Here is a 19,250-nt window from a genome sequence, read left to right on the forward strand (position 1 = left end):
TACCCCGCTACACAGGATGTAACATAACACCAGCCGCATCAAATTTTTGCTGACGCGTAGGAACATAGTGCTGTCATTCTACTATAAAGATTAAATATACATTTTAAAAATTACAAAACTACAGAATTACAATATTACAAAATACAAAGCAAAAGGTAAAAAAAGATAAAAATGGCAGTAGGTATGTTACACAAAGTAACAGAACAAAATACAAGCACAATATAGTACAATCACAACAGAGTACTGCTAGATACAAACATATTATACATCGCACAATAGTCGATGAACACTAAGATTAATTACACAATTTGTACAAATATAAAATCCATATGAGAGTAAATAAGGCATGACTTTAAATACATAGTATCGATAAAAATGATATAATACAAACACAGCTTCAATCAAATTTACTGTGAATTTAAATGATTAGGCAATGACAATATAGGCTATGTCTTTTTATTATTGAGCTATTTGTTATGAAAGGAAGCACGAAGTCTACTTTAATTTCTTTTTGAACAAGGTTGTTATAATTTGTGCATAGTCTGATAACAATTGAAGATTTATGTATATTGTTTCTCGATTTATCAATAAAAAAAGGAAGCAAACACCTAAAATTTATTGGCTTAACATTCAATTTAAAATATTGCAACACTTCAGGTGAATCTATTAAGTAATTCATAATCTTATAAAGTATAAAATTTGAGGGTATTTGAAATGTGTTTGCCCCGCCAGGAAAATATCTCCCCTCATAAACGTAACTTGGGACCTAACTTTGGAGGGGGGGGAGGAAGAATCTAACTTGGATCTTGTCTTTGTTACATTTTCAAAATCATGAAAATTACTTGTTACTCTACTCCTCAGTTTCCAAGAGGTTAACAAAAGTACCATTAATTTGTGAATTTTCATGAATTTCGAAATTTTGGGGCGAGAGGGCAAGTGACTACCATTGAGATTTGTAGGGAGGGATTTTTCCCCTTCAAATACTATACAATTCAAGATTTATATATTTTTCCAAAATATATAAATGTATATGTAAAAATGGTACACCTTAAATGCACCATATTTAATCCATTAGATGAAGAAAAGAAAGTGTTTGAGGGTATTATCGAAGGGGAAGGGGGGAGAAATATCCAACTCTTACTTATTAGACCTTCATTGACCCCTGGGTTCTGGGGGCCGATTCTGGATTAAACGTTTTTAAGGGGGGGGCAGTATCCAACTCTAGGTCTTAGAGATTATGGCGGGTATTTTAGTTAGAAGGGGATTGAGCATTAAATTGAAGGGGGTATCATCCAATTCTTATATATTTATATTGTCTTAGACTGTTGTGGAAATTCTGGTGTGGAGATTGAGAATTAATTTATTGCAGGAACCAATATCCACTCTTCAATATCAACAGTAAATCTAAAGTTGGCATGGAAATTTTGGTGATAGGATTGAGTATTAAATTTAAAGGGGGAGATAACGTGTTAAATCTTAGATTGTCAAGGGATTTCTGTAATGGAAAGAGTTCGAACATTAACTGCATTTAGCGATATGGTATCTACACGTTTTCGATCCGGAACGTGCCAAAAGAGAAGCTGGGAAAGACTAAATAACTCGGATCTTAAGAAAGTATTGACACCCCATTAAATTAATATTCTTGAAAGTCTCGAAAGAAATGGATGTAAAAAATTTTCTTGCTCGCAATGTGTTGCGACAATGCGTGTTTGCCGCTTAACTGAGGAGAATGTGAAGTTTTATAATATAGCTGCATTATACAAGTAACAAGACTAAGCGATATTCTCGATATTCACTAATAACATCTCTTTTTAAATTGTAATGCTTATGCGTCACTTGGAACAAAAATATGTCAAATCCGCATTTCTAACTTCTTGTCACAGAAAAAAAATTCTTTAACAAGTTAAATTTGCACTGAAGATAAAATCCACTTAATTATTATTTTGGTTTACTAAAATAATTATATTTACCCCAAGAGAACGGGGGGGGGGAGATCTTTGAAAGAGGAACCGTATTATATTATCGCCCTGAGGTGAGCTTAAGAATTTGTAGCTAGGGTTCTGTAATGTATCGTGAAACAATAATTGAATTGGTCATACGGCTGGAGCATGTTATTTGGTTTGCCAAGGCTGAATTTTCTATCTTTACCTTAAGTTGTGTAACAGTTTGTGTTAAGTACTCACAAACACTATTTACATGTAGCTATATTTACATAATTTAATTTACTACATCTAACCAATCAATGTGCTAGCTTTAAGTTTTTTCGAAATTCGAACAATTAAAAAATAGGGTTTAACATGGTATTTCACTCAAATATACATTAATTATTACGTATTCATCCAAACTATTTTGGGAGGATTACGATGAACGATTTTAGGGGCGGTCTTGAGTGATGTGCACCCTTGTTTATGGAGGAGGGGCAGATCAAGTATTGTTCAGTAAAGCTGAGAGAAAAGTTACTTTCGGTAGACACGCTGTCGTAATTAAATACTTTGTGGGGATGACGATATATTTGAGGGCGCGAATGATATGATTTTGGGGGGATGGGCACCCCTGGGGTAAGTAGGGCAAAAATATACACGTAAATATATGAAACTGCAGATTTAGGATTAAATGTCAATTTCCATTTTCTTTCTTTTAAAAAAGATGGGCTTTAGTCAGCAGCACCGACACGAAAAGGGCTTTAATCTTCCCGAACAAGAAAAGAAGCTTCCCAGTTAGCGCAGTGGCTAAAGCTGTCGCTTTGGGACAAAACGAATCAGTCTAAATTTATTAAGAAGCCCATTAATTAACCTGGAATCCCCGCCAATAGCTTCACGAGAGTTCATAAATCCGCCACTGGTTCGGATGAAACTTTAATCTGTAATGCAGTTCCGATTAGATTATCTGAGCGTAACGTGGACATAAAAAAAACTAACTTTTTGCCAAACAGGCAGGGAAACATTAAATAATATGTTCGAAAGCGACTAGATTGCATGTTAGAAAACGGGGAATATCCGCTTAAAAAAAGAAAGAATATCCGGTTGCCATATTTGAACCCCCTTCCCCTCGTCCGTTGAGCTTCTGACGTCCAACTTTGCGGTGGCGAACAAAACAACTGTCCATTTCATCAACCTGTGGGTCTGTTCAGCGTTCATTTATTTTTTAATACCATCGAGAAACAAGTTATTTTACAAGTTGGATACACTGAGTTTGGCAATTGCAAGTTTGCACACGAAACGAGAAGTGCAAGAAACTAGTTGACTGTTAGTGAAAAGCAGCAGTTTGATATGCAAATTGTGCATAATTTAAGTTGTATAAGCACGACCAACACACCAAAAATGAAATCGATTAGCATATCGTTAGTGTTATTGTGCATTCTACTTTCCACATTTTCCGAGGTAAGAGAAATATATCAATATAATTTTTCCCTTAAATTTACTGTTTGCTACTATTAAAGTGTGAGCAATGTGAAGCAGTGAAATCAATCACCTATGAGATTCCATATCAAAATACGTGTCAGCAATGGTAGATTTGAGACACTTGCGGTGAGTGGCGCAACCATAGGAGGGGCAGGGGGCAATGTGCCCAGCCTTGAACCGAAATGTATTAATAATCGGGGGCACACGTTGAAGCAAGAAACAAAGCAGTAGTGTCAAATTTAGTTTACGGTCTGCTGAATCCAAAAATAGCGGGAAAAAAATTAGCAATCTTGTTGGCGAAACCAGGTTTCCTTACAAGTCTAAATAAATACTAGGACATGCTGTTCTTTCTATATGCTGAAGCGAATAGGTCATTGTATGTACCTCTGATTGCACCATATAAAATCAACAACAGGCGCATTGGCGTAAATTGACGGCCTTACTTCAAGGGTTCAGAATAGAACCTGAGACTTAACTTTGGGAGGGCACAGGCCCATAGCCAGGATTTTATTTCGGGGGGGGGCTCATCCCTATATATTATCAGCACAGGCGTCGCCGAAATATTTGTAGAGGGCCAGGCCACTGATAAAACTTGATTAGTATAAAATAATAATGGCAATAATAATTATTACCACGGTTATAATTGTCATTTTACAATAATTATTATAAGTTATTAGAAATCAACAAATTTTAATCCAAATTTATTGTTATTATTATTATTATTATATGGAGAGACTTCACTATTCGATCCACCGTATGAGTGAATATCCAACTCAACTGTTGTCCATTATTTTCTTACATTTTGTACAGTTAGTGTACTGAAATTCACTGTTATTGTATTGTGTTATTAACTTTTATTCATAAAGTTTATATTATGTGACCTCTCACAAAGAAAACTATACATTTTTGGAGCTGCGGATCCATTTGTTCTTCGGATTAAATGGTAGAATATAGAAACATAACCTGGTTGCTCTTTATACACTAAACTTTTTTCGATCTAATGTTTAATCCTGCTAAGAAAGTTAAATTAATTACCACTATACACTATTTAAATTCGATATTTGACGTATTTCAGCCCCCTTAGCCCTTCCCCTGGCTACATGCCTGAAGGAACAGAATAAAAAAAAATTAAATCGCATAACATAGCATAAAGACTTATTTGATAATTTACTATTGCATTTGCGAATTAGAAAATTACTCTTTTATTACTTTGCTCCTCCCTCAGGTCCCAGGAGGTTAACAAAAGTACACTCAACTTGTAAATTTTAATAGACATGAAAATTTTGGGGGCATGCGCCTCTTTGTCTCCACTAAGTTATCTGGCTGGTGTCATCCAGTACGTATCTAGATCTATATTTTTGGGGGAGGGGTCCGAACCATGTCTCATACATATTATTAATAATATTAATATTTATAATCAATAGATTAATAAGATTAAAATAATAATAATAACTAAAATAGGTAATTAATAATAATAATTATTGCATGAACAGAAAGCATGTATTCATTATCTTGGTCATCTTGCATTTAAGATCACTAACATTTGGGTCATTCCACAGAATTTCATCACAAGGTGGTTGCTCGACCATTTTTTATTTTCTTCATATTTGGTATGTTGAACCCCTTAGAAAAGAGAAGTCAAAAACAGCTTTTAAATTTTTTTTTATCTGTTGTGGTTTTTAAGTTACAGGGTGTCGAAAATCGCAAAATTGAGCAATTTCATAAAAAATCAGCTTTTGCAAAATATTTAATATCTTCATAACGAATGAAGATATTTTAAAAATTCCAAGTTTATTGGAATCTGCATATCTTGCAGTACTAAAAAAAGTTACATGGTTAAGTTTTGTAATAAAAAGCAACCTATGATCAGTGTATCGGAAATATCAGAACAAATTGTGTAAAATCGCTGAGTTTTTTTTTTATTATTATGAAAGGGGGACAGATAACATGTTAATTTTATTTTTATATTGTAGTAGTATGTTAGTTAATTTACCCTAAAAATAAGCAAGTTGTTAACTGCTCCCCTTTCTGCGATACAAGAGGTTAAATATCGGAAAATTAGCAAAAACCAGCTTTTTGACCCCCCTGTAACTCAAAAGGGGGTCAGGTAGGATTACCAAATTTTGAAGTTACTTCATATGAGTGAGCATGTTCAAAATCTCAAAATTTGGTGTTGTTATTCAAACTACTTATGGAGATACAGACATTTTCCTTTATTACATTTCAACGTCAATTTGTTACATTGCTAGAGAAATAAAACTCAAAAAAATTTGTTAAAGTACAAATATTTTTATTTTTTATTCTGCTCTGACACAAAGACAACATATAATACAGATTTAATTAATATTTTAGGTGTTTTTTTAATCAGCCAGTTCAATAAGTGCTCATACTCTACAACTTGGGGACTTATCTCAATTTAATAAAATAACCATTTTGTTAAACAAAAAAGAAAATGTATAATAGTGTTTTTTTTATTTTTTATTGATGAGTAGGTAGGCTTAGTTGTGTACAAAATTGTGATAAGCCATAACTAATGGTAAAAACAATGTATATTTCCTCATTAACAAAGTAGGGGGCTATTATTTCATGGTCTTGCATTTAAGCAACTCTCAATTGCTTCACTCATCTCTGGTTGGATATTATGTACTCTTCCTGTAGGTGCTGCTACCTCTAATGGTGATAAATCCTTCAAAATGTTTTTTGATTTTACCCACACATAGTCATCCTTGGATAATTTGAAACTTGTACTTGGACCACAAGGATGAAAAAAGTGTACATGGAAGTCCTGTTCATGTTCACATATATCTTTGACGACTCCCAGCCACCACTTTCCATCATAAATACATGCCACATGGCTGCCTATTTTAACAGACTCAAATAATACATTGCAACCACAGTCTTCAATAGAAATTCTCATATCTTCGAAGTTTGCAGAAAATTATGTCTGACGGACTCTGATAGTGGTCTTATTAACAGGGACAAAACTGTGGAAACCTCGAGTAAGCTTTGTTGTAATAGATGAATGAAATCTTTCAGCTAGGAATTCAGCTGTTTCTTCAACCTTTTCTTTAGTAACATATGAATATTTTACCCCTGGTATATTATCTCTGCAGAAAGTAAACATTTCTTTTGGTGTTGCAGAAGCTTGCGTTTGTGATATCGGCATCATTTTCCTTTTTAAAATACAGAACAAATGGACGAATTGTAGCCTGAGCATTTACCCAATGGTAAGATTGAATCTCATCCTTAAGGATGAAGGTGAAGTTCTCATCGAAATCTCCTTGTACTATGCATTCATGTGGTTTAAGATTACTTTTTCTGTCTTTTATGTACTGTGACTGCCTCTTAGCAATATAATGATGCATTTTAAGTTTCATAATCTTGTTTATCCGACATAGACAGTAGCTCACAACGTTCAGTTGTGGTCCACTGTTTGTAGTTAACAGGTGAATCAAGCAGTTCATTGTCAACATCTATAGCTTCATGCAGGTACTGGTGGAACAACTCAGTCCCTGGACAATTAGGACAACCACGAAGCATACAGTCTTCATTCTCTATACTGCATTATCTTGTTATTGCTGCTGTTAATGTGAGTCAATGTGTGATATTATTTCTTAAAAATCCATCCTCTAAGGTGTGAACATTATTTTTAGAATTTTTCCTGTTTCTTATACCAGGAGGCGTATGACGAATTGACGTTGAAATGTAATGAAGGAAAATGCCTGTATCTCCATAAGTAGTTTGAATAACAACACCAAATTTTGAGATTTTTAACATGCTCACTCATATGAAGTAACTTCAAAATTTGGTAATCCTACCTGCTCCCCCTTTTGAGTTACAGGGGGGTCAAAAAGCTGGTTTTTGCTGATTTTCCGACATTTAACCTCTTGTATCTCAGAAAGGGGAGCAGTTAACAACTTGCTTATTTTTAGGGTAAATTAACTAACATACTACTACAACATAAAAATAAAATTATCATGTTATCTGTCCCCCTTTCATAATAAAAAAAACCAAAACTCAGCGATTTTACACAATTTGTTCTGATATTTCCGATACACTGATCATAGGTTGCTTTTTGTTACAAAACTTAACCATGTAACTTTTTTAGTACTGCAAGATATGCAGATTCCAATAAACTTGGAATTTTTAAAATATCTTCATTCGTTATGAAGATATTAAATATTTTGCAAAAGCTGATTTTTCGTGAAATTGCGCAATTTTGCGATTTTCGACACCCTGAAACTTAAAAACCATAACAGATAAAAAAAATTTAAAAGCTGTTTTTGACTTCTCTTTTCCAAGGGGTTCAACATACCAAATATGAAGAAAATCAAAAATGGTCGAGCAACCATTTTTATTTTTTTGTGATGAAATTCTGTGGAATGACCCATTTGTTTAAAAATAGCTGTCCAATTGAAGAAATTGATGCCAAAAAAAATTAATTTAATATTTACTGAATAACAAGACTGTTAGATCCAGCTGGGATGCATAAATTTTCAGACACTGGTAATACAATTTATTCCTTATCTCTATGTATGTTCTGTGGAAATAAATCAACTTCACATTATACAACATCAACAAGTACAGGTTGTCCAAAAAGGAATTGTACACTTTCAGGTTGCTTGCAAGATACGATAAGGAACAAAGAACTTGTATGCCTCAAACATATACCACAAGTGAAAGTTTTGTGAAACACACTCAGTCAGTCAATACCACATGCAGTGCTCCTAGGATATCATCCAGACGATAATCCACTTCCATTCAATCCATGTATGCTGCAGAATCTCTGGTGTTACACAACCTGTAATGCTTCATTAATGCATTCTTGCAGATCGGTGCTGAAGGTACTCGGTGATACACTGTTCTAAACTTTCACTGCGCTTGTGCTACAGATCTTAACTCCACAAGACACATATAGCTTTTTCCTGCGCCAATATGTCCTTGTGTGCCTTCAAATTTGGTGAGTTATTTCTTATATGAAGGTATTTGAAGAAAATTATGAACAAAAATGGCTAAAAATCTGTTAGATCCAAAATAAATTAATACATGAACCGTAAGGAGAATTCAGAATATATGCAGGCCAAATGTAAGTCTGTCAAAGTTCAATGAATGCGTGGTCATGTAACAGTATCAGGCAGATGTATAGTTTGCTGCTTAAAAGTGTGAGATATGCCAAAGAGCCCATGACAAGTTGACCTCTCATGAGCATGGGCGAAAATCGTTTCAAAGGACCTTGCTCCATTGTACGTACAAACAAAGGCAGGATTATGCTTGGCAACATTGCTACAGGGCAGCCAGTATTAGTCACAATGCCCACTTTACAAGTGAGATTGCCAGGTGCACTACAGAACGCGCCTCTGAAGATGATTGACAGATAGAAATAGCTGTAATGGCACTAAAGATGGGCAGAATAATTTTATATGAAATTAGCATCGAATTTAAACTGAGTATATGATTGGCAAATTTCTTTCTTTCTCTTTCAGTCTGTTAGCATGAGGATTGAAGGGTGTTGCAAGAAAAAGAATATACCCTATGCATGCAAGAGTGGTTGCAATGCCAATGTCAACATAACTTTGGTCCTTAATAAACAAATATGTGTTAAAAATTTAGACAAACTGATGGTTTGCGCTGCAGGTGAGATACAACAAACAACCTTTTGATTCACTGTGCCAAGTGACTATTTTGGTGATTTGTGATCAGTGTATTGAGCCCCATTGCTGCTTTTCTTCAGACTTTCAGGACCAGTTTATCTTCTATTCCAAGTAGTGTACGTAATGTTTTCAGTGCAATATGTAATTTTATAACATCACATTAAAGTTTAATATTTGGGTGTAATGGGTGACCCTTTAAGAAGGCACCCAAATTTCAACCTCAGTTCCATATAGTACACTCTGGACTGTATTTTGCAGACTAAAGGCTCTGTCATCTGGACTTCATCCAGTACAAGTCTCTATGGAGCTTCTCAAGTAACCAAAAGTAGTTGGCCCAACGTAAGACCAACTCCAATTTGCCAACCAACGTAAAACCAACTTTTCCCATGTACGAGGGTAATTTTTCTTGTAGTGGCAACACTGTTGGTATACGCTTGTCAGTTGTCGTTGGGACAAAAGACGACAGGGTCTTGTTTAGTCTTGTACTAGGGATCGTGTGTAGGTGTAGTATTGTTGTGTCATAGTTTGAAGACGTTAAAGTGAAGCGTGTGTGTATAATACAACCCTGAACAATGTTCACATGTGAAGAACAGCTAATTTTCATCAAATTTCAGGCTGCACGTGGAAGGAATGTACAGCAAATTCACAAGGGCTTACGTGAGGCATGTGGGGACCATGCTTTACCATATCATACCATTGCCAGATGGGACAAGGCATTTGAAAGTGGTTGTGAATCAGCCACGAAAGAACATGGTGGCGGGCATCCTCGAATGACAACAGATCCACACCACCTTGATACACTTTGCAGATTGCTGGAGAATGATCGGGTTTGGACATGTAGTGAATTAGCAAATGAACTGAAGATTTCACCATCCTCTGTATACCAGATGCTAACTCAGAAAATTGGCCTGCGTAAGGTATCGGCAAAATGGGTACCGCATATCCTGACGGAAGCTCAGCATGCACATTGTTCAGGGTCGTATTATACATCATACTTCTTCTTCTTCCATTAGCATCACAACCCTTTGTGGGTTTTAGCTTTCTCAGACAAATCATTCCAATCTTTCCTCTTCTTTGCCATTTCTTTCCAATTTCTAACTTTGAGAATCTTTAGATTTTCACATACATCTTCAAACCATCTCATCCTAGGTCTTCCGGTTGGTCGTCTCCCCATAGATTTCCATTCTAGTATGCATTTTATAGTTCTCGTGTTATCCATTCTTTGTATGTGGCCTAACCATTTAATTCTTTGGCTTTTAATATATCGTATAATGTCTACTCCGTTAATTATTTTTTTCTAATTCTATATTATTTCTTATTCTCCATATATCATGTTCTATCTGTACCGGGCCAAAAATCTTCCTTAAAATTTGTCTTTCAAATATATTTAGCTTGTTTCTATCTTTCTGTGTTAGGGTCCAGGTTTCAGCAGCATATGTAACCACTTGTCTTATCATAGTAAGATATATCTTCATTTTTGTATTTCGTTTCAGAAATTTCGATTTTAACAGGGATGTATTTGCGTAATAGGCCTTATTACCTTATTTTATTCTTACGTCTATTTCAGATTGTATTTTATTATTTTCATTAAGTGTAGATCCAAGGTATGTAAAATTACTAACACGCTCAAAGGAGTAATTATTTATTAGCATTGATCTATTATTATCCATATTTGATCTATTAATATTCATATATTTAGTTTTCTTTCATTAATTTGGAGTCCTACTATTGCAGCTTCCTCTACTACACTTACAAATGTTTCTGAAAGAGCTTTCTTAGTTCTTGCTATAATAGCTACGTCATCAGCATATGCTGTGACTTGTTTTAGTCTAGTACTGATATCTCCTCTTGTATCTAATTTTTTAATTACTGAGTCTAAAGCTAAATTAAATAACTTTGCTGAAAGAGGATCTCCTGGCGGACCCCTGTCATAATATCAAAAAAATGAGATCTTACATTTTCTATTTTAACTGAGGTTCTAGTGTTTTGAATTGTCATCTGGATTAATCTTACTAATTTATTTGGTATTCAATAAACAAAACATGCAAATCTATATCATATCCGTAGCATTTCTCGAAAATCAAACACATCATCAGGATGTTATCTGTAGGTCTTCTGTTGTTCCTAAATCTGCTTTCATACTCTCCTATAATATCTTCAGCATAGTCAGTTAGTCTGATGTTAATTATTGCTGCAAGTATTTTTTTAAAGGTTGTTTAATAATGATATGCCTCTATAATTTTTGCAGACTGTTTTATCCCCTTTTTTAAGTATAGGGCACACCAGTGCTATATTCCAATAATTTGGTATTTGTTCTGTATTCCATATATTAATTATAAGTTTATGTATTCTGCGACATTTCTTTTCCAGCTGCTTGTATAAGTTCCATGTTAATATTGTCAATTCTTGGTGCTTTCATTTTTTTGAAGTTTTTAATTATCGTCTTTACTTATTCATATGTTGGTGCATCAACTAATATGTTTCCATTATCCTGTTGATTCATTACATTCCAGTAGGGTACTTCAAAATCCTGGTTGTGTTTCTCTCCCTGGAAGTGTTCTTTCCATCTATTCATTATTTCTGCTTGTTCAGTTAGGATTTGACCATCTTTGGATTTTAAGTGTCTACTTCTTCGTTTATACTGGTGTGTTATAAGTTTCTGAGTTCGATAGAATTTTCTATATTCTTTTTTGGTGTTTAGTTCTTGTAACATTTCCATTTGTGCTTTTATTGCTTGACGTTTCTTTTTTCTACATATTTTCTTACCATGTTTTTCATATTCTTCTCTATTTGAACTTGTAGTCCTATTAAGACATCTATTTCTGGCTTAGTTTTTTGCTTTAACAACCTTTTTACATTCTTCATCATACCATCATAATTTTTTTCATATGCTTTGGTTCCTAAAACTTAATTAGCTGTACTATCTATGATGTTTCTTAAATTATCCCATTCCACTTCTACATCATCCTCCTCTCCTGTTTCATCAAGTTTCGTTTGTATTTCTTGTCTGTATTTGTTTTGTATAGAAGATTTTTCAATTTTTCTGTGTTCCATTTCTTAGTTTTCTTGTATGTTCTTTCGTTAACCATACTAATTCTTTGTCTTATTTTAGATCTGACAAGATAATGATCCGTATCACAGCTAGGTCCTCTATATGTTTTGACATCAAATATTAATGTAGCTCTCCTCTTATTGACCAGTACATGATCAATTTCATTACATCGTTGTTCGCCGGGTATTTTTCAAGTCCCTTTGTGGATTTTTTTGTGTTTAAATCTAGTACTACTTATATCAAGGTTTTGTAACTGTGCTAGTTGTATCAGCCTTTCCCCATTATCGCTTGTTTCTTTGTGTAGGGAAAATCTGCCTGATACTCCGCTGTTGCTGGATTCATTACCTATTCTTGCATTAAAGTCTCCCAATAGAATTAGTGTATCATGTTTCGATACTCTATTGCATACATCTAGCAGTTCACTATAGAACTGCTCTATATCTTCTTTGTTTGTATCTTCAGTTGGTGCATATATACATATCAGTGTCATATTGTTGAATTTTCCTTTTATTCTTAATTTACATATTCGGTCACTTATTGGTTCAAATCCGAGTATACATTTCCTCACATTTCCAGTAACTACAAAACCTGTGCCGTTTCTTCCTTTGGTTGTTGGATTCCCGCTATACATAAAAGAGAATTCTTTCTTTTTAATCCATCCATCCCCATTCCATCTTATCTCTTGTAGTGCTGTTATTTGCATGTTATACTTTATTAATTCATCTGCAATTTCATTCATTTTGCCCATTTGGAGCATGGGACATTCCAAGTTGCCACATTAAAATCCATATTCCTTAGCCTTTTACATTGCGTGGGTCATCTCTGATAGATCCGTCCAGGTTTGTTTGTCTGAGAGTTCGTAGCGAGAGGTTGTTTTACGGGATAAGGGTGCCGGCCTTACGCCCAACCCCCAACCTGGAGGACCAGGGATTTGTGTTCGGGGTTCCTACCCCGACTGGCTTGACCACGTCTAAGAGCTCTTCCTACCCCTTGGTTTTCTGTCAGAGTTTTCCTTCCCTTAACCTTTAGAGATCCCTCCCTTACCTGCAAGGCAGCAGGGGCAGTGCTTATTTAATGGCAGCACTTACTCGCCATGTCTCAGTGTCGTAGCTGGATTTTTGTGGTTTTTAAATTAGAGTTATCCTGCCAGAAATAACTCTCTCCACATCCTGTTGACACTGACGCTCCTTGTCCGCAACTGCGTATTTGTCGCAGCTAGCCTATATACCTGTAGGCCGTTTCCCTATCCGCAACCCGGGGATGCGCTAGGCAGCATAGAGCTCTGCTCCTGGGAATGTTGCTCAGTACCGAGTTATACATCATACACTTAACTTTAACGTCTTCCAACTACCACACAACAGTACTATTTAGCACCAAACACCTACACATGATCCGTAGACAAGACTAAACAAAACCCGATCGTCTTTTGTCCCAGTGACAAGTGGCAAGTGTATACCAATAATGTTGCCACTACAAGAAAAATAGCCCTCGTAAAAACTGTGGTTGGCCCAATGGTTCTGGTTACATGGGTTATGTTGCGTAGTGTGTGTTTGTAATTGTCTCTTCATGAATTTCATCTTCTCATCATTCATCCTCATCTTTGTAATTAGCTCAAAATAGCAGAAAAGCGAAGTAAAATAAAACAACTCAAATCAGTCGTAAACTTAATATCTACTCAGTTTCATTTTCAAGTACCAAAGTGCTGCATTTTTCTCCTGATTTTTCGTATAGTAGTAATAATAATGATGATGATAATAATAATAAATAGTAATATTAATAAAATTTTCATCCTGACTGTAATGGTCCTGTAGTTTTCAACATCTTGATGAATGTCCGTAATTATTGACATTCTTCCTTAACTGTACACAGAACTGTATAATTACAAATGTTTAGTGTAACATATTTATACGAAGTAATTTTTATTGTCTTGGTCATAGGACATCCACCATGTTACAACAAACAAGTCTTTTTTACCCATCAGATAAATCTGATCACAGAGAATGCTGCCTGAAGCAGCATGTTCCTGAAGATTGCAGCAGTTGGTGTCTAGGAGGTTCCATTGGCAACAGTAATCAGTGTGGTGCAGACAGAATTCTTCCTTATGTGAACCATATCACGGACTGCTTCCTTAGAGGTAAGGTGCTATTGTTCATTATCCTGAATGCCAAATCTACTGCCAGGTGACTTTGAGAGCTCTTGGAATGTGAACGTTCTGTGAACAACATCAGTTGCTTTAATTTAATGTTGCTTGTTGCCGTGTTTGTGCATTAAAAATAACAATGAACCAGGTCCTTTGACTGGTACTTGCAACTCAGGACTCTTCACCAGTGCCATATTCAACCTTGTTACCTAAATTCTTAGATTACCACTGGTAAACTGTTCTTGTTTTACTTGAATGCCTGCATTGCTGTTTTATTTCTATTACATCTAATTACAGTGACGTGCGGTGACATCGACACTTGGGGTAGCAGTCAGTGGCGTGCTCAGGGGGGGGGGGTTGGTGTGGGTCACACCCCTCCTCCCTTTAGGGCCAGTATTCCTACAAAAAATAAGAATGTTAATAACAGGAAAAGATTCCAAAATTATGAATGAGTACTAGAAAAAAGTAAATGTAACCCCCACCCACATTCGAAAATAAAAAAAACTATTTGATTTGACTCTAAGCCAGAGATCCTGGGTTCGAATCTCGGATTGGCCATTTGTGTTCTTTGTGTGTGTCCCTTCATCAATTTTGTCGTACCAAAGGTGGCGGAAAAGTGAAGTAAAATAAATCAAATTGAGCAATCAATCAGTGATTTGATTTCATTTTTGTTACTTAGCGTCGCTTTTTTGTCACATTTGGTTAATTGCGAAGATACGATGAAATTGATGAAGGGACGAGCACAGGGAACGCCCATGCCTGGGTCGGGGTTCGAACCCGGAAATCCTGGTGTCGTAGCGTGCTGTGATAACCACTCCCCCACGCTTGGTTGATTTGGTGACAGGTAACAAAACACAACACACTTTTTTGTAGTTTCTTCAATGATATTCATTTGACTTTTTGAGTTCTGAGATACATTTTTCATTCCAAATTATTTCATTATTCACTGCAACACATAGACAAGAATGCACACTCATCACGGGTTTGAATCCTGGCCTGGATTGTTCATATGAGGTCCCTTCACCAATTTCATCATATCATCACTCAATCCTCATTTTCGCGATAACCAAATGTGGCAGAACACGCATTCTCTTGCCCAAATAAATACATCCGTATTTATGACTGTTAGAGACAAAGAGTAGTATATTTAAATAAAACACTACTAAAACGAAAGTCAGAGAGAGCCTGAGCACATATTTGTAATTTAATCATTATATATTTCATACTTGAAAAATAAAGAAAAAAAGAAGAAAGAAATCATAACATTATTGTCTGCACATAACACGTTCCCATTTCATAAATAATAAAACTACATCCCATATTATACATACACACATATTGTACAACATGTAAAAGGTTGTGTAAACACAGAGAACATAAGTACTGCAGAGAATGTTACCCTGAGTTCTTTAGAGGATTTACAAAAATATCTATGAGAAACCAATCCCCTATCTGTCCTATAGGAGATAGACTGCGGGACCTGAAAGCCTGGGCTTTCAACCATTGCAGTGGGGAGAGGGGGAAAGGGAGGTAGAGGTAGAAATCTTCCTCTTCCTTGGGCCGGCCGTTTCTTCCTGGAAACTGGTCTGGCGGAAGAAGAGCGAGCTAGGGTATCCAGCCAGCTTTGCCCGTGGAGAACACCGATGGACGAGAAGCACGTGGAAAAGAAGGTGTTGCATATGAGCTGTGGTGGCTTTAACAAGACAATAAATATTGTGATTTGAATATAATTCGAGATGTGAGATTGATTGATCTATCTCTGCTAGACTAGCTACTCCTCAGTGCACGTCACTGGTATTGGTGGAAATTGATAAAAGTATTGACATTGGTTTAAACTGGTATTGGCTCAGCCCTAATAATAAATATACATATGTATACAATAAATAAGAATTATTGCGGTAAACTAGGTCAAATTATAAATTCTGCAGCAGATTCTTCATTTGTTTGGTGTTGCAAGTTATGTTCGGCATCTTGGGGCATGAAAGTAAATAATGACAGCTGAACACAATTAAACCAATCAACCCTTTCAGCTACCAGTTCAGGACTCATATAGTGTCCTGATAACTGGTAGCGTTGCTCAAATTTTTCATTAACAGTACAGTAGAGTTGCTTTCACAAAAGGACAAGGAACAAAAGGAAAGGGACATTTACACAGCCTGGTGTCTATTACCACTCTACAGATTCACGATCTTTCTCTTCGTGGTCGAGTTTCAGATTTAACATTTCTTTACAGAATTATGAATAGACAAGTTTATACTACTCTTGCCATTTCTTCACATATGGATCCCACGAACCAACAGCAAATGCAACAACTTCTTTTACACAAGAGCTTCAAGGCTATCCATAGAACAAAAATCACTTCTGCATAGGCTACGAACCATGTACTATTCATTAAACAATCCTCCAGGCTTCCATCTATCCAAGCAGCAGGCGCGTATATTCTAGGCTACCTAGGCTATTGCCAAAGCCCAGATTAAATACAGGAAATAATTGACTAGCAAATGTGACTGATGCTTCACTCTCAAATAACGACCGCGGGAGAAAACGATAGTATAAAACCCGCGGCTCATGTGCACTGTACTCCCGCGAGGAGGGGAGGGGGAGAGTGGACCATGCTTCCTTATGGCGCGAGATGAATGGAAGAAGGGAAAGCTGCATGGGGACTTTTCGTCCAAAGTTTTTCCCCTTGTGGTCATTCTATACATGGGGATGGACTCCTTGCCTCTAAAACTACCACCAGGTTTCATCGGTTAAATTCTTCCCCGACAAGCGCCTGGAGGCTGTCGGTGACGTATTTGTAGTAGCTTCCAAACCCAAGTGTGCAATGGGAAGTCTTCACTTTACAACAGTGATTAAACCTCACAGCGATGCCAATTCGCTAACCAGCATGGGATTTTTCCCAGGCAAGGGAAATTTTGAAACAAAACTACTATTACAGGAACGGGAAAAGAGTGGCTGGCATGTGATAGGGAATTTGTCCTCTAGGCCAAAACAACACTGTCCCATCAAACACATGCAGAACTCACAGGCTGCTGACCTTCAACCAACCACGCTTTATGATGTTTTCAACCCCTCTGCTGCTTTGTTTATGACTGACTGGGGTATACTGACTGGCCGGAGATGACAAAGGGCATTTTGCAAGTGAAAATCGTGTTGAAGGAAGTTTAAGAAAATTAGGTTTCTTACTGCGTGGATTTTCTTAAGTATATTGAGTGAGTGAATTACGTATATATGTTTTGAATGATCTGTGCTGCATCGTGTAGTGAATGAAAATCAGTGACATAATGAATGAACTATTGACGAAACAATTTACTCAGCTTTTGCATGAGGATAAGCTTCAAATCATGAAGATATGCAGGCCTCTGGCATCACAAAGAAGAGAAGAATGGATTTGATTTGTTATTTTGCATTGCTTTTCTGCCACTTTAGCTAATCGCGATGATGAGGATGAGTGACGATACAATAAAATTCATGAAGGGACATTCACAAAGAATACCCATTTCCACGCCTGGATTTGAACCTAGGACCCCTGGCATCGTAGTGCGCTGTGCTAATAACCATTTTACTACAGAGATAACCAAGAGAAGAGTGAAGTTCTTGTTCAAATTAAATATTCAAGGTAAGAAGTTTATATACACGTATATTTTATTCTCGCACGTAGGCCTACATAAATATTTCACAATATGGGCCTCCATATTTTATAAATAACCATGAAATATTTGAAATGTTTTCCTTATTGTTTCTATATTAATGAAACAGTGATATTTTTTATAATTATTAGTAAATTGTAATGTGCGTATTTTTAATCGCAATGTCACATCACCTTAAAATCCAAGAAATTGAACGAAAAAGAGCCTCCCATTTGAACATTATGATATGAAGAGATAGCCTAGGTTTTGAACCCAGCATATGCCACTGCCAAGCAGGCTTTTAGATTGGTGTGCACCAAGCAGCTGAAGAGCAATTAATATTTGTTGTGCCCAAGTTGTTATTGTTTTTATTCTTGTCATATATGTATATGTTTGTGTGCCCATGCTTCTCATTTGTTAATTTCTTTTTTATCTGTTGATTTCCTGCTATAAAATTGATTTTTTCTCTCTCTGTATTCAGGATTTTTCAAATAAATAAATAAGTATTCTAGGTCATAGTCGATGGTGTAGTCATAAGCGACTGCTCCCTGGAAGTCAAGGGATCCTCATTTCGATCCTTGGTGGAGGCACATAATGGTTCAGATCCCACTTTAAACTGTAATTCCAGTCCTGATTAGCCTATTTCAGCATGAAATGGACTTAAACATTTTTTAAAAAGTATTCTAGGAACATGCTACTTAATATGACAACACAAAGCCATGTATTGGACGAAGAAATGTTGGACAATTAACTGTTTATATATTTAAGAGGATTGATCCTTATAAAGTGGTCTGATTTTAAATTAATTTGCCGCTTGACCACTTTAGTATGTTTTTGTGGGTGTGTATGATTTCACCTATTGTCATATGAGAACAGGGGAACGTAACTCCAAATTTGCAGTGTTTGTTTTTCTAAACGTGTCTTCTCACTTTGAAGAACTGTATTTGGAGTCAAATCGATGCATCTGTCTATACTTATCTTTAGTAATAGTGTGGAGTCACAAATCTTCAATTTACAGGGTTTTTAGGATTGGGGTGGGGATATGTCTATCTGACTCTAATGTACACACTTAAAAAAACCGAACACAACATTTTTCAACTTACGTTCCTCTAAATCTCACATAATGCTATATAGTTTAAAACTAATAATATTTGATTTATACTTATATTTATATCATGTGTGGTTCAGAAATGGTGGCCATGTTTCCATCATGGCAGGTAATGAAATTTGCATTTGTGGTTCTTAACACAATCATCAATATCTTTGGAACAGTAAAATGTAGACACTTGGAACAAGCATCGCATTTTGAAGTGCAATTTCTTTAAAATCTATTTCTTAAATGCCATAAATTATTTTAATAATATGTGCCATATCTGT

The 19,250-nt window shown here is 35.8% G+C and overlaps 1 protein-coding gene across 3 annotated transcripts in view; it reads left to right on the forward strand.

Annotated features, from left to right (window-relative positions):
- The first annotated feature begins 3,065 nt into the window (after positions 1-3,065).
- LOC145997014 (uncharacterized) overlaps positions 3,066-19,250 on the forward strand; it is a 33,499-nt gene continuing 17,314 nt past the window's right edge. For all 3 annotated transcript variants that reach the window (XM_083133630.1, XM_083133631.1, XM_083133632.1), the window contains exons 1-3: positions 3,066-3,380; positions 8,885-9,035; positions 14,086-14,238. In XM_083133630.1, the coding sequence (XP_082989756.1) occupies positions 3,270-3,380; positions 8,885-9,035; positions 14,086-14,238 (415 nt within the window). In that variant the 5' untranslated portion in view covers positions 3,066-3,269. The remainder of the gene's footprint in view (positions 3,381-8,884; positions 9,036-14,085; positions 14,239-19,250) is intronic.

Source organism: Lepisma saccharinum, chromosome 13 (genome assembly GCF_977018435.1).
Source record: "Lepisma saccharinum chromosome 13, izLepSacc3.1, whole genome shotgun sequence".
Lineage (NCBI taxonomy): Eukaryota > Metazoa > Arthropoda > Insecta > Zygentoma > Lepismatidae > Lepisma > Lepisma saccharinum.